Source organism: Chiloscyllium plagiosum, unplaced genomic scaffold, assembly GCF_037043375.1.
Source record: "Chiloscyllium plagiosum isolate Xiang-an unplaced genomic scaffold, Cpla_swu_hap1 HiC_scaffold_24, whole genome shotgun sequence".
Lineage (NCBI taxonomy): Eukaryota > Metazoa > Chordata > Chondrichthyes > Orectolobiformes > Hemiscylliidae > Chiloscyllium > Chiloscyllium plagiosum.
The window spans coordinates 56,780,346-56,804,823 of NW_028270162.1; the positions used below are offsets into that span (position 1 = coordinate 56,780,346).

Genomic DNA, 24,478 nt, shown 5'->3' on the forward strand with positions numbered 1-24,478 from the left:
CACCCTGACCTACACATCCCTGAACACTATGGAGTAATTTAGCATGGCCAATTCACCCTAACCTTCACATCCCTGAACACTATGGGGTAATTTAGCATGGCCTATTCACCTGAACCTGCACATCCCTGAACACTATGGGTAATTTAGCATGGCCAATTCACCCTAACCTTCACATCCCTGAACACCATGGGGTAATTTACCATGGCCTATTCACCTGAACCTACACATCCCTGAACACTATGGGCAATTTAGCATGGCCAATTCACCCTAACCTGCACATCCCTGAACACAATGGGTAATTCAGCATGGCCACAATTCACCCTAACCTACACAACCCTGAACACTATGGGCAATTTAGCATGGCCAATTCATCCTAACCTACACATCCCTGAACACTGTAATTTAGCATGGCCAATTCACCCTAACCTACACACCCCTGAACACTATGGGCAATTTAGCATGGCCAATTCACTCGAACCTACACATCCCTGAATACTATGGGCAATTTAGCATGGCCAATTCACCCTAACCTTCACATCCCTGAACACTATGGGGTAATTTAGCATGGCCAATTCACCCTAACCTTCACATCCCTGAACACTATGGGGCAATCGAGCATGGCCGATTCACCTGAACCTGCACATCTTTGGATTGTGAGAGGAAATCAGAGGAAACCCACGCAGACACGGGGAGAATGTAAAAGAGGAAGGATGTTCTGACTACGGAGGGAGTGTGGTGAAAGTTCATCAGACTGAATCCTGCGATGGCAGGACTGGGGGATGAAGACAGACTGGATCAGTTCGGACTACATTCACTCGAGTTTCGAAGAAGGGGAGGGGGTTGGGATTTCATCAAACCCTACAAATTCTAATGACGAGACAGAGTAAACACAGGAAGGATATTCCCAACAGCCAGGGAGTTTAGAACCAGGGGTCACAGTCGAAGGATTCAGGGTAGACCATTTCAGACTGAGATGAGGAGAACAGTCTTCATCCATGAAGTGGGGAGCCTGTGGAATTCTCTGTCACAGAAAGCAGTTGAGGCCAAAAATAGATAAGTCCCCTGGGCCTTATGTGGGATTTATCCAAGGATTCTCTGGGAAGCCAGGAGGAGATTGCAGAGCCTTTAGTTTTAATCTTTATGTCATCATTGTCTACAGGAATAGTGTCAGAAGACTGCAGGATAGCAAATGTTGTCCCCTGGTTCAAGAAGGGGAGTAGAGACAACCCTGGTAGTTATAGACCAGTGAGCCTTACTTCGGTTGTGGGAAAGTGGTGGAAAGGATTAAAAGAGATAGGATTTATAATCATTCAGAAATTAATAAGTTGATTAGGGATAGTCAACACAGTTTTGGGAAGGGTAGGTCGTGCCTCACAAACCTTACTGAATTCTTTTGGGATGGTGACCAAACAGTTGACTGAAGGCAAAGCAGTTGATGTGGTGTATATGGATTTCAGTAAGGCATTTGATAAGGTTCCCCACGATAGGTTATTGCACAAAATATGGAGACATGGGATTGAGAATGATTTAACAATTCGGATCAGACATTGGCTAGCTGAAAGAAGACAAAGGGTGGTGGTTGATGGGAAATGTTCATCCTGGAGTTCAGTTACTAGTGGCGTACCGCAAGGATCTGTTTTGGGGCCACTGCTGTTCGTCAGTTCTATAAATGACCTTGATGAGGGTGTAGAAGGATGGGTTAGTAAATTTGTGGGTGACACTAAGGTCGGTGGAGTTGTGGATAGTGACGAAGGATGTTGTAGGTTACAGAAGGACATAGATAAGTTGCAGAGCTGGGCTGAGAGGTGGCAAATGGAGTTTAATGTGGAAAAGTGTGAGGTGATTCATTTTGAAAGGAGGAACAGGAATACAGAGTACTGGGCTAATGGTAAGATTCTTGATAGTGGAGATGAGCAGAGAGACCTCTGTGTCCACGTACATAGATCCCTGTGAAAGTTGCCACCCAGGTTGATAGGATTGTTAAGAAGGCATACGGTGTGTTAGCTTTTCTTGGGAGAGGGATTGAGTTTCTGAATCATGAGGTCATGTTGCAGCTGTACAAAACTCTGGTATGGCCGCACTTGGAGTATTGTGTACAGTTCTGGTCACCGCATTATACAAATGATGTGGAAGCTTTGGAAAGGGTTCAGAGGAGATTTACAAGGATGTTGCCTGGTCTGGAGGGAAGGTCTTATGAGGAAAGGCAGAGCGACTTGAGGCTGTTTTCGTTGGAGAGCAGAAGGTTGAGAGGTGACTTAATTGAGACATATAAGATAATCAGAGAGTGAGATAGGATGGACAGTGAGAGCCTTTTTCCTTGGATGGTGATGGCTAGCACAAGGGGTTATAGCTTTAAATTGTGGGGTGATAGATATAAGACAGATGTCAGAGGGAGGTTCTTTACTCAGAGAGCAGTAGGGGTGTAGAATGCATTGCCTGAAACAGTAGTAGACTCGCCAACTTTAAGGGCATTTAAATGGTCATTGGATAGGCATATGAACGAGAATGGAATAGTGTAGGTGAGATGGGCTTCAGATTGGTTCCACAGGTAGGCACAACATCGAGGGCCGAAGGGCCTGTAGTGCGCTGGAATGTTCAATGTTCTGTTGTTTTCAAGAAGGAGTTTGATATAATTCTTAGAACTAAAGGGGTCAAAGGGCACGGGGAGAAAACAGGAACAGGAGACTGAGTTGGATGATCGGCCATGATGGTATTGAATGGTGTAGCATGTTCAAAGGGCTGAATGGCCTCCTCCTGCTCCTATTTTCTACGTTTTCATGTATTATGCAAGTGTGTCTGTGGAAAGCGTATCAACGTACAAAGGCCAATAACAGGTTAGGATTGTATTCACAAGACGAAATGAATGCGAGATCAGTTATTAATTACCTCCACCACTTTAGGTGGGAAGGGGTAATACTTTTGCCCGTTGTTTATTTGTCTGTGTATAATATATCCCAAATCCTAAGGGACAAATTTCAACAAGACTTGCCACAGATAGGATATTGGCCCAAGAAAAAACCGATTACTATGGTAAAAAATGTAGATCTGATCTGAATCCTGGAATCTTTGATCCATTGACATCGGGAGATGGAGAAAATTGACTTTGCTTTCGAATGTTGTGGGTTGGTTTATGTTAAATGCTGTTGAAAGTTGAAGAGCATTATGGACGATCTGAAATTGCCACAGCTGTCAAGAGGTGAGCAGAGTTTTCAGAGCAGGTTATTGGACGGAGACTGGCCTGAAGCCTCCTCCTGCAGGTCGAAGTTCTTAATGAAATTATTTGTTCCTTCAGCTTTTATTTCTTTCATGGAATCTGGCTGTTGCTGGTAAGGTTAGCATTTATTGGCTATCTCCAATGGCCCTCCCAATGAGGGTTCACTAGGTCATTTCAGAGGACACTTGAGAGTCATCACAGGAGTCAGACGTCAGCCAGACCAGGTCAGGGGAGCAGATTTCCTTCCCTATAGGGCATTAGCGAACTAAATGAGTTTTTGCAACAATCAGTGATGACCATCACAGACAACGTCTAGTTTTCAATTCCAGACCTGTTCATTGAATTTAAATTCCACAGTTTTGACACATTCACGTCCCAGGACCCCAGAGCATTAGTCTGGCCTTTCAGGATTATTAACCGTGATATTACCAGTACACCATTGTTACAGTATATCAAACAGGCAGGAAAAAGGCTCAAGAAAGAGCCATTTCATTGTGCTAGCAGTGTTGTACATCAGTGAGAACCGTGCAGTGTGTGTGGTGGTTAGCAATTTACTGAGTCTCCTCTTCATCAGTTTTAATGCTGTCCTTGATGGATTTTCATTAATCAGAGCTGGCCTTGGACATGGGGGTGAACGGCAGGACGAGGACTAACTCTTTAAGGCGCAGAAGCAAACTCAGGGAAAGGGACCCAAGGGGTAAACTTGTCATGCAGAGGGTGGTGTGTCTATGGAATGAGCTGCCAGAGGAAAGTGGTGGAGGCTGGTACAATTACAACAGTTAAAAGGGTATATGAAGAGGAAGGGTTCAGAGGGATATGGACCGGGTGCTGGCAAATGGGACTAGATTGGGTTGGGATATCTGGAGGGTCTGTTTCCGTGCTGTACATCTCTATGACTCTATGACTAACTGCTTTGCTGCATTTCTGTGTCTTATATGTCCTCCATTCCCATGAAACATCAACACTTCATTTCTTGGTGTGTCACCCTTTTTAAACAGTGAGACCACTCAATAAACAGCAAAGTGAGCTCACCTTGACTGGCCACTATCTCACCTGGAGAATATCCAAAGGACAATGTAAAGCCTGATTTCCCCTTGGATTCCCCTTCTCCCTCACAATCGAAGGGGTGGCTGGGTCGTGGTAACACTGAAGACCAATAATCTGGGGACATGGGTTGAAATCCCAACAGGCTGGCCTGATGGTTGCATTTTGTCATTAAAAACCTCTCCAGTCCACGACGTGAAGGAAATCTGCTGTCCTAACCCAGTCTGGATAATGTGACTCCAGGCCCACTGTAATATGGTTGACTCTGGGCAATTAGGGATGGGCATTAAATGCTGGCCAAACCAGTGACACATTTTGCACAGAATAATGGCTGGTTTTTGCCCAGAACCTGCAAGTTGCTGGGAGCAGATAATGGCTCCAAAACCCGAGTCAATCATTTTAGCCCCACCTTCAACCCAACGGTTCAAAGGGAGCTCCTGACTGAAGACATACTTGGTCCAAAACAAACCAATGGGAGGTCTCCAGAATGAGGGTTTTTTACAAGATTTAACATGAAAGGCTCAGTTCCAGCAGTAACATGCTCCTCTCTGTCACATCGCAGGTCATCGTTCAACGCTGTCTCTCTGCGAAGAATATGAGTCATGTCAAGGCTGGTTGTATCCTTTGTGGCTACCTCAAGCTGTTACCCATGTACCTCATGGTCTTCCCAGGAATGATCAGTCGGATTCTGTACACAGGTACGGATTATCATGGAATTCTTTGAGGAAGCTTTATCGGATAGCATCAAGCTTCCCACCTAACCTCCCGCTCTCTTTCACAAGAACAAGGAACAGGAGCAGGCCCGTGACGCGGTTGAAATTAGCAAAACCAAAGTGCTGGAGAAATTAGTGGGACTGAAAGCTGATATATCCCAAGGTGCTAATAATCTACATGTGCCCGATGGTGGCTGCGTCCAGAACCAGAGGTCACAGTCTGAGGATTCAGGGTGGACCATTCAGAACAGAGATGAGGAGACATTTGTTCACCCAGAGAGTGGTGAGCCTGTGGAATTCATCACCACAGGAAATAGTTGATGTCAAAACATCGAATGTATTCATGGGGTGACTAGATAAAGCGCTGGGGTCAAATGGGACCAAAGATTATGAGGGGAGTGCAGGATGAGGCTGTTGAGTTGGATGATCAGCCATGATTGTGATGAATGGCGGAGCAGGCTTGAAGGGCTGAATGGCCTCCTCCTGCCCCTATCTTCTATGTTTCGATATCCCAGAGCACTAAAGGAGGTACCCATGGAAATAGTAGATGCATTAGTTCTCATCTTTTAAACTTCTATGGATTCTAACAGCAGATTGGATGCTGGTAAATGGAATTCTGTTTGTTTCTTTCCTTTCTGTTTAAACAGCAGAGTGTTTAACGTAAAATCAGTTGTAGGCAAAATGCTGGAGTTTATTATAAGGGATGTGGTGACAGTGAGAACCAATGATTTTACACAAAGTCACCATGGATTAATGAAAGGGAAATTGTGTTTTACAAACCCACAAGTCGAGCAGTTGAGGGAGAGCCAGCAGGAGTGGCATTTTCAGAGAACTTCGGCTTAAGTCCCACAACTCAGAGGGTATGCCTTATTAGCGGGGTGGGGGGGGGGGAACAGTGGTGCTGTGGGAAGAACTTTTATTTTAAGGTCACAGGTGGGCATCACTGGCGAGGTCAGCATTTATCGCCCATCCCTAGCTGACCCGGAGAAGATGGCTGGGGTGGGAGGGGGGAGCTGTCTTCGAGAACCGCTGCAGTCCATGTTCTGTAGGTCGACCCACAATGCCCTTAGGGATTGAGTTCCAGGACTTTGACCCCGGGACACTGAAGGAACCAAGATGTACAGGTAGAAGATCATTTATCCGAAACGCTCAGGACCAGCTGATTTTTGGAATTCGGAATTTTCAAAACGTGGCAGTTTAATGGTGAAAGTTTTAAAAACCTTACCGGAGAAGCCGACTTTGAACTAAGAACGTGCTGGGCCACACCTCACCCCACCCCACGTCACATCTGAGTGACATGCATCGAGTGGGTGTCGACTTGGGTTAACTGTTTGCTGGCCAGACAAACTTGTTAATGAGAAAATAAACTTCACAAAGAAACATTCAGATTTCGGAGTTTTTCGGTTTTTGGCTGTTCAGAGAAAGGATCTTCTGCCTGCATTTCCAAGTCATAGCCTCAAAATGAGGGGGAGCAGATTTAGGACTGAATTGAGAAACAACTTCTTCACCCGGAGGGTTGTGAATCTGTGGGATTCACGGCCCAGTGAAGTGGTTGACGCGACTCCAGTAAAGATTTTTAAATCTTATTTTCTTGAACAATAAAGAAATTAAGGAATACGGTGGGAGTGTGGGTAGGTGGATCTAAGTCCACGAGAAGATCAGCCATGATCTTATTGAATGGCGGATCAGACTCGAAGGGCTGAATGGCCTACTCCTGCCCTCAGTTGGTATGTGAGTGGTTTGGAGGGGAACTTGCAGATGGTGGGGGTGTTCCTCTGGGATCTTGAGAATGGCAGAACATGAGCCTCAGTGGGAGGTGGGTGCAGTAACAGAGAGAGTGAGTGAGGACAGCACAATGACCTTGGACCAGGTTGTCAAGATTTGGTGAGCTCCTCTGCTCGTCCTCTGGGAAGGAAGGCTCCTCTCCATCGCACCAGCCCTTTCAACCAGTTCCACTCGGGCCCCTGGAGGGGAAATCATGGAGCCCCATTCCCCTTCGGCAATGCATTCAGATTCAGTCCTTGACTGAGCAGGGCAGCTTCGGAATGCCAGTGCCCACCCAGGGGTGCACAGCGGCCTTTTAAAGATGGCATGGATGTAAGGGATGTGGCATTTCAGTGGATATGGCTGAGCGGGGATCTGTTCCAAGAACAGCACGTGGTAAGATGGGACAAGAATTAGATATGGGGGACACCACGGAGGTAAGGTGGGGAGTTAATGAGACACATTTGGCGAGAAAACGCGCCAGTCCTTGTGGAGGGAATCCCTGCAAAAAAGCTGAATACAATTCCAACTGAGCCAAGAAAGGTAAGACTTGGCCCAGTATTTCAACAGGATCACACTTGGTGATGGGCTGTGGTGTAACTTTCTTACCCTCTCTTCAGACTCAACTATCTCAGTGTTCAGTACATTCAACCTGGAGTACCCACATCTCCATGGGCCTAAAGCAAAGATTGACAACCCTGAGTGAAGTCTTTTCTCCTCATCTCAGTCCTCATTTAGTTTCTCTCCTGCCGGAGCTCACTGTGACACTGCCCAACGTTGAGTCAGAGGATTGTGTCATTCTTTGCCAACTCTGGTTGGAAATATCCGGAATGTTGATTGATTTGACCCCTGACCTCCAATCACCCTGGTGATTGGTAACCGGACATAGCTATTGTACCCTGTGATGAACTTTGCAATCACAGCTGAACCTTGAGCATTGGTCCAGACAGTGCTGGCGGAGGACAGCACTGTCAGAGGTGCTGTCTTTCATTGTAGCACTGCCTGCTCTCTCGACTGGGCATAACAGAACCCATTGCGCAGTTCGGAGGAGACCAGAAGGTGTTCGCCCCAGCATCCTGGCCAACGTCACAACTCAATGACACCAAAAAAAAACAAATCCCTACAGTGTGGAAACAGGCCCTTCGGCCCAACAGGTCCACACCGACTCTCCGAAGAGTATCCACCCAGACCATCCTATATTTATTTTTAACTAACACACCTAACCTATACATCCTTGACCTCTATGGGCAATTTAGCATGGCTAATTCTCCTGACGTGTACAACAGTTGTCTGTGTGAGGTAAGCAGAGCACCCAGAGCAAACCCACAGAGAGGATGTGAAAACTCGACACTGACAGTCGTCCAAGGCTGGAATCAAATCCACAAACCTGGCACTGTGAGGCAGCAGTACTAGCCACTGAGCTACCCTGCTGCCCCAAATCATCACCACTTGGTCAGATGGCTGTTTGTGGGATTTTGTTGGACCCATTGACCGTCACCATTGCAATTGCAATAACAACTCCAAAGGAGTGTTCTGTTAATGGGCTGTAACGCCTTGGGGTTTGTGACAGGTCCAAGCAAAGTGCCAGATGTTCGTTTTGATCACAATGGGGAAAAGCTCGTTGATATTCTCTTGATCTCAACTTGTTGCAGATGTCGTAGGTTGTGTTGTGCCCAGTCTTTGCAAACAGTACTGCGATGCTGATGTTGGATGCACCAACATTGCCTACCCCCGGCTGGTGGTGAAGCTGATGCCAAAGGGTGAGTCCCGGTCTGCAAAGACCCAATATAAAAATAACATGGAAAAGGTACGGGGGTGGAATTTGCTAACGGCATCAAATACGTGGCTGGGTGGACATAAGAAATAGGAGCAGGAGTAGGCTATTCGGCCCATCAAGCCTCCCCTGCCAGTTAATAAGATCATGGCTCGTATGGACAGTGCCTTCTAACCCAGGTCCCTGATGGCACGGTCTCCCTACACTCCTTATACCAGGGTCCTCCACCAGGGTGAGGTGATGGTGTAGTGGTATTAATGCTAGCCTGTTAATGCAGAGACTCAGCTAATACTCTGAGGGCATGGGTTCAAATCCCACCATGGCAGAGGGTGGAATTTGAATTTGATGTTTTTAAAAAAAGAAATCTGAAGTCCAATGATGATCACAAATCTGTTCTTGATTGCTGGGTTCACTAATGCCCTTGAGGGAAGGAAACTCCCATTTGTAACTGTTCTGGCCTACATGTGACTCCAGACCCACAGCAATGTTGTTGACTCCTAAGTGCCCTCTAAGCAATTAGGCATGGGCAATAAATCCAGTGCTGCCCTCATTCCATGAATGAATAAGATGGTGGAATGGAATGCCCAATGATGGGTGAAGGTGACCAATTGAAGGAAAGCCCTTCCACATACACTGTAGGACTTGGACAAGTGGTGGTGGTAGTGAGTGAGCCACCTTTTCAGAGGGTCAACGAGACTGATTCCTGAAATGGCAGGACTCACTATGAAGAGAGCCTGAATTGGTTCGGGTTATCTTCACCAGGGATGGGGGACAATCTCAGAGAAACCTATAAAGTTCCAGCCTGTGGGATTTGTTTTAATTCAGTGATGGGACAGACCAGCATTTCTTGCTCATCCCTCAGAGGGCAATTGAGAGTCAACCACATTGCTGTCAGTCTGGAGTCACGCGTAGGCCAAACCAGGTGAGGATAGCAGGTTTGCTCCCTGAAGGACATGAGTGAACCAGAGGAGCTTTCCCTGACAATGGATTCATGGTCACCATTAGGCTTGTAATTCCAGATTTTCATTGTGTTTCATATTTCACTATCTACGTGGCAGGATCTGAATCCAGGTCCCTCGAATACTACCTGGGCCTCTGGATGAACAGGCCAGTGATAATACCACTAGGCCATCACCACTGCCTCACATAGAAAGCAGTTGAGGCCAAAACATTGAATGTTTTCAAGAAGGCGTCGGATCAGGCTGAAGGGATCACGGGGTAACAAGCGGTAACAGGGGATGGAGTTGGATGATCATATTGAATGGCAGAGCATGCTCAAAGGGCCGAATGGCCTACTCCTGTTTCTGGAGTCATATGTATGGGCGGATGGGTTTTTAAACATCGATTTTGCCTTCAGGGTCATAATGACTGATTTTGGCTTTCAGAAAGTGTTTAAATCCTGCCAGGGATCTTAATGGGACTTGAATCTTTACCTCTGAGGGCCTGCCCTGAGAGATCCTGATGCAGTGACATAACCAGCAACTCCTTTGGACAGGAGGTCAGCCAGGAAATATAAAAATAGGTCAGCAATAGGAGCTCTTTGCTGGAGTTTGCCTTGATATTTACACAGAGCAACGTGTAATGGTAGATGGTATTGTAAAAGGCTTGTAACAGCGATGATAGATTGTGGTCTGAACTGTTTCTTATTTTCTGTTAGGTCTGCGTGGCTTGATGCTGTCTGTCATGTTGGCATCGTTGATGAGTTCCCTGACATCCATCTTTAACAGTGCCAGCACACTTTTCACCATGGACATCTGGACCAAGATCAGGCCCAAAGCAACAGAGAAGGAACTTATGTTAGCAGGAAGGTAAGGATCACCCTGCTCCAAGCATTCACCTTCAAATAGGCTGGACTCTCAGCCTTCAGTAGGTGACATTGTCTGAAGAAGGGATGGAGGTACAGAATGTTGTGTTGTCCTGTTCCACCTTGCACCACAAACTATGATCGCGGGCGATGCCATCTAATAAGCCCCATTAACACGTCAGGGAGGCACTGCTGCCTCCCAGCGCCAGGGACCCGGGTTCGATCCCAGCCTCAGGCGACTGTCAATGTGAAGGTTCCACATTCTCCCCGTGTCTGAGTGTCCCCAGATCCATTCCCCTACATTTACCCCTGACGAATGCACCTCACCCGCACATCCCTGAACACTGGGGCAATTTAGCACGGCCAATTCACCCTAACCTGCACATCCTTGGACTGTGGGAGGAAACAGGAGCACGCGGAGGAAACACAGGGTGAACGTGCAAACTGCACATGGTCGGCTGAGGCAGGAATCCAACCCAGGTCCCTGGTGCTGTGAGGCAGCAGCGCTAACCACTGAGCCACTATGCCACCCACTATCTGAATGAATTGTCCATTAAAAGGTGTTAGTGGGGGGAGGGAAGACCATGTTTCTGGTGAACGTTGACAGCTACACAAACAGCTGGCTGGAGCCTCATTCACGAGCTGGGAAAAAACAGCTTTACCTCACTCAGGCTTGCCCTGAATCCACTGCCATATGCATCTCAGGTGAGCCCATCACTGTATTTCCATTTTTGCTCTGTTTATACATTCCTTTCTCTTCGTCCCTTCTAGAACCTTCTCTTTTATTCTCATATGTCCTTTCACTTCTCCATTCACTCCCACCTCCTGTTAATACACGCTGAAGTTTGTATCATATTTGACTCCGGGATAGGTTGCTAATCCCAGATTTGTTTAGAGACAAAAAATCCTGCCGATGCTGGAATCCAAAGTGGACGGGCAGGAGGCTGGAAGGACACAGCAAGCCAGGCAGCACAAGGAGATGGAGAAGTCAATGTTTCAGATGTAACCCTTCTTTGTATCATCACTAAGACTGTCATATTCCACCTCAACTCATCAACCAGTGAAACCCTCATCTAGGACTTTGATACCTGCGGACTCAAATATTCTCAACATGACATCCCCCCACATTCTCCACTCTTAACATACAAACAGCTGGAACAGCATTTCCTGGACTAAGCTCAAAGCAAGTTCCATTCACTCACTCAGTCACTCATCACCCCTGTACTCTCTAACCCTATGAGCCCACAGTTGAGCAACAATAGAATTTTATAATCTTTAGAGAGTCAGAATCATACAGCACAAAATAAGACCCTACAGTCCTACTCGTACATTCAGACCAGATATCCTAAATTGACCCAGTCCCATTTGCCAGCACTTGACCCATATCCCTCTAAACCCTTCCTATTCACATACTCATCCAGATGCTTTTTAAATGTAGCAATTGTACCAGCCTCCACCACTTCCTCTGGCAGCTCATTCCATACACGCACCACCCTCTGCGTGAAAAAGTTGCCCCTTAGATCTCTTTTATATCTTTCCCCTCTCACCCGAAACCTATGCCCCTCTAGTTGGGAAAATACCTTGTCTATTTACCCTATCCATGCCCCTCATAATTTTGTAAACCTCTATAAGGTCACCCCTCAGCCTCCGATGCTCCAGGGAAAACAGCCCCAGCCTGTTCAGTCTCTCCCTATAGCTCAAATCCTCCAACCCTGGCAACATCCTTGTAAATCTTTTCTGAACCCTTTCAAGTTTTACAACATCTTTCCGATAGGAAGGAGACCAGAATTGCATGCAACATTCCAACAGTGGCCTAACCACTGTCCTGTGCAGCCGCAACATGACCTCCCAACTCCTGTACTCAATACTCTGACCAATAAAGGAATGCATACCAAACGCCGCCTTCACTATCCTATCTACCTGCAACTCCACTTTCGGATGAAGGGAGTGAATTCTCAGTGGACCCTTGCTCAGAAGTGCCCACCCAATTTAATAACTGACAGTCTGCAATTCATGTAGTTGAATAACCTGCTGTGTGTTCCAGACAAAGGTAGTACTAACTGACCATCCTTCTGACTGCAGTCAGTAATATTGATGTGTTCCATTGTCCTATTGACATCTGGCAAATATCTGCATTGCTCAGACAGGAGTGTGGTGATGCTTGGAGCAATTACAGGGAAATCGGTCCATATTGTTCAGGGCAGCTTACAATTGCTGTGCTCAATTTGATGGCGAAGTGGAAATGGAAGAGCCTGGCATTTTTTTCATTCCTTATTATCTGTTCCTTCTGCCTCCTCAGGGTCTTCACCTTGGTCCTGATTGGGATCAGTATTGCCTGGATTCCGATCGTACAAACGGCACAGAGTGGACAGCTCTTTGACTACATCCAGTCAATCACCAGCTACCTGGGTCCTCCTATAGCTTCTGTCTTCCTGTTGGCCATCTTTGTCAAGCGTGTCAACGAGCCAGTAGGTTTCTGCTGTCTTTTATTTATATCACATGGCCTGCACATCTCATAGGGTCATACAGCACAGAAACAGACCCTTCAGTCCAGGCCGACCATAATCCCAAACTGAACCAGTCCCACCGGCCTGTGCTTGGCCCATATCCCTCCAAACATTGCCTATTCATTTACTTATCCAAACATCCTTTAAACGTTGTAACTGCACCAACATCCACCAATCCCTCTGGAAGTTCATTGCACACATTAACCACTCCCTGTGTAAAAAGGATGCCCCCACGTCCTTTTTAAATCTTTCTCCTCTCACCTTAAAAATATGCCCCTGAGTTTTGAACTCCCCCACCCTCAGGAAAAGACCTTTGCTATTCACCTTATCTATGCTCCTCATGATTTTTATAAACTCCTATAAGATCACCCCTCAACCTCCCACACCCCAGTGAAAAATGTCCCAGCCTATCCGGTCTCTCCCCATAACTCAAACCCTCCACTCCCAGCAATATTCTGGTAAATGTGTACTGAGCTTTCTCCAGCTTAACAATATCCTACTTATTAGCCTGGTCAAGTCCATTCTCAGACGTTGTGGGAGACGAGGGAAGAAATTACAGAGGCCCTTGCACAGATTTTTGCTTCATTTCTAGCTACTGCTGAAGTTCGGGAAGACTGGAGGGTGGCTAATGTCGTCCCATTGTTTAAGAAAGGTAGCAAAGACAAGCCAGGGAACTACAGGCCAGTGAGATTGACATCAGTGGTAGGCAAGCTATTGGAGAGGATACTAACGGACAGCATCAACCAACATTTAGATAGTCAAGATCTGATTAGGGACTGTCAGCATGGATTTGTGTGCAGGAAGTCATGTCTGACAAATCTTTTAGAGTTTTTCAAACAGGTAATCAAGAGGATAGATGAGGGTAGGGCAGTGGATGTTGTCTATGTGGACTTTAGTAAGGCCTTTGACAAGGTCCCACAAGGCAGGCGAGTCATGAAGCTTAGGTCGTATGGGATCCAGGGAGAGCTAATTTATTGGATTCAAAATTGGCCCAATAGCAGGAAGCAGAGGATAATGGTTGAGGGTTGTTTCTCTGATTGGAGACTAGTGGTGACTAGTGGTGTGCCACAGGGGTCAGTATTGGGACCTTTGTTCTTTGATATTTACATAAATGATCTGGATGTGAATGTACAAGGCATGATTGGCAAGTTTGTGGATGATACAAAATTAGGAGGTATTGTTGATAGCGAGGAAGGTTACAGAGGGATTACAGAGGGATCTCGATCAGACAGGGAAGTGGGCTGGGGATTGGCAAATGCAATTCAACACAGATAAGTGTGAGGTGTTGCACTTTAGAAAATCAAAGGTAGGACTTTTACAGTAAATGATAAGATCATGAGGAGTGTTCTGGAACAGAGGGACCTAGGAGTACAAAATACATAGTTCACTGACAGTGACATCACAGGTAGACAGGGTGGTGAAAAACGCATTTACCATGCTGGCCGTCATCGGTTGAGGAATTGAGTATAGGAATTAGAACTGAAAATGTGTTGCTGGAAAAGCGCAGCAGGTCAGGCAGCATCAAAGGAACAGGAGAATCGACGTTTCGGGCATAAGCCCTTCTTCAGCTCTGATTTCCAGCATCTGCAGTCCTATAGGAATTAGAATGTTGTAAAGTGATTGGTGAGGCCGCACCTGGAGTATTGTGTAGAGGTTTGGTCACCCTGTCATAGGAAAGACATAGTTAAACTGGAAAGAGTGCAAAGAAGATTTCCGAGGATGTTGCAAGGACTAGTAGGCCTGAATTATAGGATCAGGTTGGCCAGGATAGGACTTCATTCCTTGGAACATATGAGAATGAGGTGTGACCTGATTGAAGTGTATAAAATCACGAGGAGCATAGATAGGATGAATGCATGCAGCCTTTTTCCCAGGGATGGGGAATTAAAAACTCAAGGGCGTAGGTTTAAGGTGAGAGGGGGAAGATTTAAGAAGGACCTGAGGGGCAACTTCTTCACACAGAGAATGGTGCGTATGTGGAATGGGCTGCCAGAGAAAGTAGTTGAGGCAGGTACAATAGCAACATTTATAAAACATTTTGGCAGGTACATGTATGGAAGGGTTTAGAGGGATATAGGCCAAATATGGGTGATTGGAACAAGCTGAGTGGGCACGATGGTCAGCATGGACCAGTTTGGGCTGAAGGGCCTGTTTCCATGCTGTATTACTCTGTGACTGTAAAACTAGGGGACCAGGACAGGACAGGACACAGTGCTCCAGAAGAGGCCTCACCAACATCCTGTACAACCTCATCATAACATTCCAACTATTTCTCTTCGGTCTTCCTCACCCCCTTCCCCATCCACCTGATTTCAGCAATGTTTCTTTCACTGCTCCTGTTCAGACTTTCACTCTGATACCCTGTTACTGCAGAAACAAGAAAAAGGTCTGATCTGTTCAGGAAGTGAAGCATGGGGCTCTATTGGTAGGTTTAATGAACTTTACATTGTCTGTAACCAGTCCCATCCCATTCAGTGCCTCATGATCCACATTGGCTCACACTCCTTGGCAGTCTGACCTCCCAAGCATCCTTCAATAACCGAGACCACAAGCTCTGGAATTCCCTCTGTCCCCTCTACTTCACTTTCCTCTTTAAAAACATTCCTATTACCCAACCACTTTGGGCTCAGAAGAGATTTACCAGGATGTTGCTGGGACTGGAGGGTTTGGGTTGTAAGGTGAGGCTGGACAGGTTGTGCCTTCTTTCCCTGGAGCGTCAGAGGCTGAGGGGTGACCTTATTATGGGGGGCATGGATAGGATAAATAGGCAAAGTCTTTTCCTGGGGTCAGGGAGTCCAGAACTAGAGGGCATAGGTTTAGGGTGAGAGGGGAAAGATATAAAAGAGACCTAAGGGGCAACGGTTTCACGCAGAGGGTGGTACGTGTATGGAATGAGCTGCCAGAGGATGTGGTGGAGGCTGGTACAATTGCAACATTTATGAGGCATTTGGATGGGTATATGAATAGGAAGGGTTTGGAGGGATATGGGCCGGCTGCTGGCAGGTGGGACTAGATTGGGTTGGGATATCTGGTCGGCATGGACGGGTTGGACCGAAGGGTCTGTTTCCATGCTGTACATCTCTATGACTCTGTGACTCGATGATACGGTGAATGGCAGGTGTCTGATCCCTCGGGTGGGGGATTTCAAGGCTACAGGACATATTTTTAAGGTGAGAGGTGAAAGATTTTAAAAGGACTTGAGGGGCAATTATTTTTTACACTGCGAGCGGTTTGCATGTGGATTGTACTCCCAGAAGAATGGTTGTTGCAGGTGCAGTTACAACATTTAAAAGATATTTAGATACGTACATGAATAGGAAAAGCTTGGAGGGATTTGGGCCAACCACAGGCAGCAGGAACTAGTTTAATTTGAGATGATGGTCAGCATGGACTGGTTGGACCGAAGTATGAACAGCTTTTGCCCGAAACATTGACTCTCCTGCTCCTCGGATGCTGCCTTTTCCAGCACCACAGTCTTTTCGACTCTGACCTCCAGCATCTGCAGTCCCCGCTTTTGCCTTATTGGACTGAAGGGTCTGTTTCTGCGCCGTATGACTCCATAACTCAGTTTTTGGTCACCTGACTGAATATCTCTCTATGTGACTTGCTGTCAAATTTTCTCTCATGATGCTCCTGCAAAGCAGAAGTACAAGAAAATGCCATTCGGCCCATCAAGCTTGCTTTGCTGTTCAATACACAGTCATGGCTGATCTTTCACAGAGTCATAGAGATGTGCAGCACAGAAACAGATCCTTCAGTCCACCTCGTCTATGCCAACCCAATCTTGCCCCATTTGCCAGCACCCGGCCCATATCCCTCCAAACCCTTCCTATTCATATACCCATCCAGATGCCTTTTAAATGCTGTAATTGTACCAGCCTCCACCACTTCCTCTGGCAGCTCAGTCCATAAAAACTGTTGCCTGAAAGCAATTTCCCCCCATTATCCTTAGATCCCTTTACGTCATCGGATTTTGGTTTTGGTTTTAGGATTTGGACATGCGTCCATCACTATTTTAAACACACTCCATGATTGAACTTCCGCAGCCCTTTGGGGCAGAGAATTGAAAGATTTACAACTGTCTGAGTGAAAATGTTCTGCTCATTTCCACCCTAAGTGACTTATTTGGAAATGGAGAGCTCCCCCAGTTCGAGACTCTCCAGTCAGAGGACACAGCCTATCTACATCTTTCAGTTCTTTACCATTGTGTTGTTCAAGCAGCTATCAAATGATGTTGTAGAGACTCAATTGTTTTTGTCTTTCCCCATTGAGTCCGATCACAAGCAGCACATCCAAGGTTAATGTTGAAGTGAGAATTAGACAATGCATGGGGTTGGGGGAAGCGTAAAAATGGCACAGCCTTGGAGAAAGATGCCTAGAGATCCAGTTTGTCCATGCACTGTGAAGTTTTACAATCCACGGTGTGCCTTTGTTTTCCTCACGGCATCGCTGCGGCCTAACTGACAGGCCTGGCTCCCTGACAGGTGGGGGACATCTGGGAGAGTCACCCAACAGCACATCAGGAACCAAGATGGGTTCCTCCATCCCATTGGCATCTTTAGATTTGGGATAGAGAGGGGGACCCAATATTGCTTAGAAAACAAACTTGGTGTCCTGACAGAGGAGGGGCTCTCCTTTCTCCGTCGTCCATAAGCAGCGCTGTTAAGATTACCACCTTCTCCACAGAGCTCTGCTCACCTCACTCGATCTCCAGTCTTCCTGTGGTCTGAATTAAACCTGTCACCTACACGTGGTACTACTTTCTCTGCGGTAAAGGGAGAAATGATTAAATTGAAACAGTTAGAATTCTGAGAGGGCTCAAAGAGGATGTTCCATCAAAACTAGAGTACCGACAACTACAAGGCATGCTCTCAGAATGAGAGGCCAACTATTTCGGACTGGGGGTGGAAATGCATTCTGACATTCAGAGGATTGTAATCTTGCCTAGAGAGGTTGGACGTTCAGTCATTGGGTGTTTTCAAGCAGAGACTGATTGGTTTTGGGACTCCAATGAAAACAGGGGATCAGGCAAGAAAATAGAATTGAGGCCAAACAGCACCTTGATTTCACGAAAGTGTAGACTCCAGCAGACATTCCTGAAACGATGACAGACCTGCATCCTGTGTGAAACAGTCAGCCGATTGGTTGCTCTCCCTATGATGTATTAATGTGATCTTGTTATTGCAGGGTGCGTTTTGGGGTTTGATATTTGGCCTTGCCACTGGCTTGTCTCGAATGATCCCGGAGTTTGTGTATGGAACGGGCAGCTGTGTGCGTCCGAGCAACTGTCCCAAGATTATTTGCGGCATCCATTACCTGTACTTTGCCATCATCCTCTTTGTCGCCACCAATGTGATGGTGCTCATTGTGTCCTTCCTGACAAAGCCAATTGATGATGTTCATGTGAGTATGGGCTTCATTACAGCACTATCCCTACCCCTGCAATCGGACTGCTAACCATGGCATGGTGTGGGTAATCCATGTGTTTGAGATGGTCCAACTTTATTGTGTGTCAATCAATATCTTTGGGATAAAGCCTGGTTTTTGGATAATTCAGGACTTCCAGTGTGTTTGGAATGTTCTGGGATGATACATATTTTTGGAATGCTCCATGTGTTTGGAATATTTGGGTGAGGCATGTGTTCGGAATGGTTGGGAGGAGCCAGTGTTTGGGATGGTTACAGTGCTGCACACATTGTGACACCCATGTTCCTCAGCCTGAATGTGGTACACCCACAGTAGCAGGTCCCATTTGTGTTGGAAGATTTGAAAATGAGTGTTTGTTTCACAGTTGAATTATAGTCACAAATGTCATTTTTATTTTAGCTTTACCGACTGTGTTGGAGCTTGCGAAACAGCAAAGAGGAACGTGTCGATCTGGATAATGACGATTGGAAGAATGAAGATAATGATAGCAAAATGGATATTGATGAAGGTGACATTGCAAAACATTTTCACACAGCAGATAATGACTGTATCCACCTTCCCGGAACTATCTCCCAGTTTGACTCCTACTTTTTAATACCTTCTTTCTCTTTATATATATTGTATACATATTTACAGAACAACCTCAGTTATCTGAATGTCAATTATCCGAATTTCGGATTATCCAAACAAGATCTCAAGGTCCCATAACAACATTATCTGGACAATCAGTCATCTGAACCAATCAGTCCCTACCCGTCCCAATTGGATAATTGAGGTTGTCCTGTGTATATATTGTGTATATATACACGTACATACACGTGCACACACATAAACAACAGACTCACACACACAGACCCACACACACAGACCCACACTCTCACACACACACACAGACCCACGCACACAGACCCACACTCTCACACACACACACAGACCCACACACTCACTCACACATACACACACACAGACACACACACAGACACTCACACATACACACACTCACTCACATATACATACAGACACAGACATGCTGACATACACACGTACAGAAGACACGCAAACACATACATACACACACAGACATAAACACATACACACACAAACACATACACACACTCACTCACACACACACAGACACGCTGATGCACATACAGACACACACAGATACACATACACAGACACACACACAGCGGTGGCACAGAGGTATATGTTCTGGGAGTGTGGAATAGGTTGTTATTGTAAAATTTATTTAACAATGTTTAAGAGGCATCTTGATAGATACACAAGTAGGGAGGGAATGGAGGGATTTGATCACATGGAGGCAAAAGGTTTTTTGTTCAGAGGCCTCATGAGTCGATGCAGGGTCTGTGGGTCAAAGTGACTGTTCCCCTGCTCTGCTCTGCTTCATTTAAAGCAGATGGTGAGGTGTGAAACTGAATAGGAATCCTTTTCCTGGGAGTTGGTTTACTTACAGAATGTGACATGACTCACATCTGCCTCTAACCTACAAAAGCTTTATTTGCTCAACGTGCTTCACACTTGATGCTTGATTCTCCCTTCATCGTCAGGTCAGAAATGGTGATGCTACCAAATGATTGCACAGTGCTCAGCACCATTTGAGACTCCTCCAAATACTGGAGCAGTCCATGTTCAAATGTAGCAAGACCCGGACAATATCTCGGCTTCAGCTGATTAATAAAATTAACACCACCCAGGGCATCAACCATCTCCAAAAGTGAATGCCACAAATAATCTTCCCCTGATATTCAATGGAATTATCGTCACTAAATCCTGCACTCGCAATATTTTGGGGTAGGATTGACCAGAAACTGAATTGGACTAGCCATATAAATACTGTGACCACATCAGCAGGTCAGAGGGTGGAATACTGCAGTAAGTAACTCACTTCCTGACTTCCCAAATCCTGTCCACAAACTACAAAGCACAAGGCAGGAATATGATGGATGGGTACGGCTCCACCACAGAACATCCAAGAACGAGGAAAAAGCAGCTCTCTTGATCTTCAAAAGCCACTCCCTCCACCATTGACGCTCAGCAGCATCCAAAAGATGCACTGCAAAAATTCACCAAATCTCCTCAGACACATCTTCCAAATCCTCAACTACTTCCACCGAGAAGGACAAGGGCAGCAGATACATGGGAACACCATCACCTGCAAGCTCCACCCCCCACCCCTCCCAAGCCACTCATCATCTTCCTTCACTGTGGCTGGGTCAAAATCCCAGAATTCCCTCCCCAAGAGCATTGTGGGTCTAACGGACAATGCAAAGACTGCAGCGATTCAAGAAGGCAGCTCACCACCACCTCCTCACAGGATATTGGGGGTGAGGTCACACCTTGTGTCAGCAGTCAGCTGCTTCATGCCAGGGTCAGCTGTGGAAGGGAATGGTGGGAAACTGTGGGGTTGGAAACTACAATAAAAATAGACACCTATTGATGTCTCTTTGCCCAATGAACTGTGATGCGAGAACTGCTTTTCAGTGATCCCTGAACTGTTTTGAATAACCTAATGCAAACCTTATAATAAAACCCACCCCTACTGCGAAGTAGAATTGAACGTAACTGATGTTTTGGGACAGTCCAATGTAACAAATCTATCGAACTCCCTCTTCCTTAAATGTGAACCATTTTTCACAACACGAAGTCTGAACAAATTGTATCCAACTAAAGGCGGATTCGCCATAACATTAACAATCATATCCTCCATGGTCAAATAATTTCCCGATACACTTTACCAATGTTCAGGAGATACCCTTCACATCATCAATAACAGTAGCATCCAGCAAAAGGTTGAGTTAGATCGACACTATTGTCATACCCACTTGAAATCTTATCCCAAACCCAGCTCCTGGTATACCCACCACGCTGATCTAACGTTCTACCCTTACATCCACAAGATATCCTGCCCCTCAGGAACCCAATCCGTTACCCACCTGGCATTCTATCCCATCTCTCACCTGTTGTCCTATCCCATCACCCATGTGGCATCCTATCCCATCAGCCACCTGGCATCCTATCCCATCAGCCACCTGGCATCCTATCCCATCAGCACCTGGCATCCTATCGCATCAGCACTTGGCATCCTATCCCTTACCCACCTGTCGTCCTATCCCATCAACCACCTGGCATCCTATCCCATCACCCACCTGGCTTCCTATCCCATCAGCCACCTGGCATCCTATCCCATCTCCCACCTGTCATCTTATCCCATAAGCCACCTGCATCCGCACTCCCTCCCCAACTTCTTGCAGTCACTGTCAAAATGGCTGCCCAACATACAAACATCTTGCTTCCCGGAATAGAGCAGCTATTGCCGTTAAAAAAAAGTAAACATATTTTCAACTCGAGAACTGATCCTGCACTGAGTGGATCCTGGCCTAGTTTCCTCGGACAGAGATGCCCAGGAAAGGCCAGACTCTTTAGTCAGACCTGTTCCAATGGTCACCATATGATCTGGACCAAATCTTGTCTTCAGTCTAACATCCAACAAGGATCACTTCACAGATCCAATAACAGATCCCCAGGAGTGAATTCCAGACTGGAATCTAATTGAGGGGTTTATGCACCCCCCACCTTTTCCTCCGCTACATCGATGACTTTATCAGCACTGCCTCGTGCTCCCACGAGGAGGTTGAACAGTTCATCCACTTTACCAACACCTTCCACCCCGACCTCAAATTTACCTGGACCGTCTCAGACTCCTCCCTCCCCTTCCTAGACCTCTCCATTTCTATCTCAGGCAACCGAATCAACCGACCGACCCCACAGCTACCGAGACTACACCTCTTCCCACCCTGCCCCCTGTAAAAGCGCCATCCCATATTCCCAATTCGTTCATCTCCGCCGCATCTGCTCCCAGGAGGACCAGTTCCAATACCGTACAACCCAGATGGCCTCCTTCTTCAAAGACTGCAATTTCCCCCCAGACGTGATCGACGATGCTCTCCACCGCATCTCCTCCACTTCCCGCTCCTCCGTCCTTGAGCCCCACCTCTCCAATCGCCACCAGGACAGAACCCCACTGGTCCTCACCTACCAGCCCACCAACCTCCATATATAGCGTATCATCCGTCGTCATTTCCGCCACCTCAAAACGGACCCCACCACCAAGGATATATTTCCCTCCCCTCCCCAATCAGTGTTCCGAAAAGACCACTCCCTCCGTGACTCGCTCGTCAGGTCCACACCCCCCACCAAACCAACCTACACTCCCGGCACCTTCCCCTGCAACTGCAAGAAATGCAAAACTTGCGCTCACACCTCCCCCCTTATTTCCCTCCAAGGCCCCAAGGGATCCTTCCATATCCACCACAAATTCACCTGCACCTCCACACACATCATTTACCGCACCCGATGTGGCCTCCTCTATATTGGGGAGACAGGCCGCCTACTTGCGGAATGTTTCAGAGAACACCTCTGGGATACCCGGACTAATCAACCCAACCACCCTGTGGCTCAACACTTCAACTCCCCCTCCCACTCTACCAAGGACATGCAGGTCCTTGGACTCCTCCATCGCCAGACCATAGCAACACGATGGCTGGAGGAAGAGCGCCTCATCTTCCGCCTAGGAACCCTCCAACCACAAAGGATGAACTCAGATTTCTCCAGTTTCCTCATTTCCCCTCCCCCCACTTTGTCTCAGTCCCAACCCTCGAACTCAGCACCACCTTCCTAACCTGCAATCTTCTTCCTGACCTCTGTGCCCCCACCCCACTCTGGCCTATCACCCTCACCTTGACCTCCTTCCACCTATCACATTTCCGACGCCCCTCCCCCAAGTCCCTCCTCCCTACCTTTTATCTTAGCCTGCTGGACACACTTTCCTCATTCCTGAAGAAGGGCTTATGCCCGAAACGTCAATTCTCCTGCTCCCTGGATGCTGCCTGACCTGCGCTTTTCCAGCAACACATTTTCAGCTCTGATCTCCAGCATCTGCAGCCCTCATTTTCTCCTTTAAATGAAAGGCCAGCCATTGAGAAGCAGAGGCAGGAGGCCATTTCACACACAAACAGATTTGAGTGTGTTAGGGAGAAAATAGTTTTTTGATCTTCATGGAAGTCAAAGATGATGAGTGGGGGTGGGGGAGTGACCTAATTTGTATGTTAAGTTTGGAAATCCGTTATAAATGTTGTGGATGCTGGGGGATGATTGGAATGTTCACCATTGAGGGGTGTTTATTAGCTGCAGACAGAGGGAGAGGTGAACTGGCCTTGAATTGAGTGGCCTCCTCCACTTTCCTCACCCACTGTGCTCTGTCCTTGTTGTCTCAGAGTCAGTCCAAGAGGTGAGCTGCTGGAAGAAAACCTATAACTGGTTCTGTGGATTCGACCAGAAGCCCAAAAAGCTGAGCAAAGAGGAACAGGAAGCCCTTCAACAGCAGCTGACGGACATCTCAGAGGCGCCCCTGTGGAGAAACGTCGTCAACATGAACGCCATCATTCTGCTGGCCGTCTGCATCTTCTTCTGGGCGTTTTACGCATAACGCTAGGGTCAAAGGAGACATCCTACTGACTGACCTCTCTCAACCATTTTAACCAAACCCATGATGCATTGCTTTCACACTCTTCACAAACGAGTGCACAATGCTGTCTGATTTGTACTTCTTAAAAAAAAAACGGTGTTTCTAAAATAGATACTTCCTTTCTCACCAACCGATAGGATGAAACTGGTGTCCCAGTTTTTACAAAGAGATCTTGAGAAATTTTGAGAATCCCTGCTGGACCCTGAGGCCTTTGCTTCACTGAGCTGCAAATTTGCACACATTACGTTGGCTACAAGTTTGATGACAGCAAGCTTACAGAAGTTTGTAAGAGGCTCTTACAGAAACAATACCTGAAGACAATTGTTTCAAAAATGGATAATTTATTATGTTTTTAAAGAAATAAGTGCAATAATAATGCTGTGAGAAATAAGATGATAATCAGAGGTAATAAAGTTCAACTTTCTGTTTTCTGTCTTGTCTGTCAGATTCCACATGTTATCTCAATGTTCACTTTCACTCGTTTAGAATCACAGAATCCCTACAGAATGGAAACAGGCCATTCGGCCCAACAAGTCCACACCGACCCTCTGAAGAGTAACCCACCCAGACCCATTCCCCTACCCTATTACTCGACATTTACCCCGAACTAACCTATTTAGGTGAAGTACTTTTTCACAAAGTAAAAGGAAATTGAATTTCCACCTTGCCTTTCAGACTTTCAAAAG

General features: G+C 46.6%; 1 protein-coding gene across 1 annotated transcript in view; it reads left to right on the plus strand.

Moving 5' to 3' along the window:
- slc5a1 (solute carrier family 5 member 1) overlaps nt 1-24,223 on the plus strand; it is a 106,810-nt gene extending 82,587 nt beyond the window's left edge. The window contains exons 9-15 of the mRNA XM_043686827.2: nt 4,821-4,956; nt 8,388-8,495; nt 10,167-10,317; nt 12,613-12,781; nt 18,008-18,223; nt 18,647-18,755; nt 23,542-24,223. Coding sequence (XP_043542762.1) covers nt 4,821-4,956; nt 8,388-8,495; nt 10,167-10,317; nt 12,613-12,781; nt 18,008-18,223; nt 18,647-18,755; nt 23,542-23,753 — 1,101 coding nt within the window. The 3' untranslated portion in view covers nt 23,754-24,223. The remainder of the gene's footprint in view (nt 1-4,820; nt 4,957-8,387; nt 8,496-10,166; nt 10,318-12,612; nt 12,782-18,007; nt 18,224-18,646; nt 18,756-23,541) is intronic.
- Nucleotides 24,224-24,478: the final 255 nt, after the last annotated feature.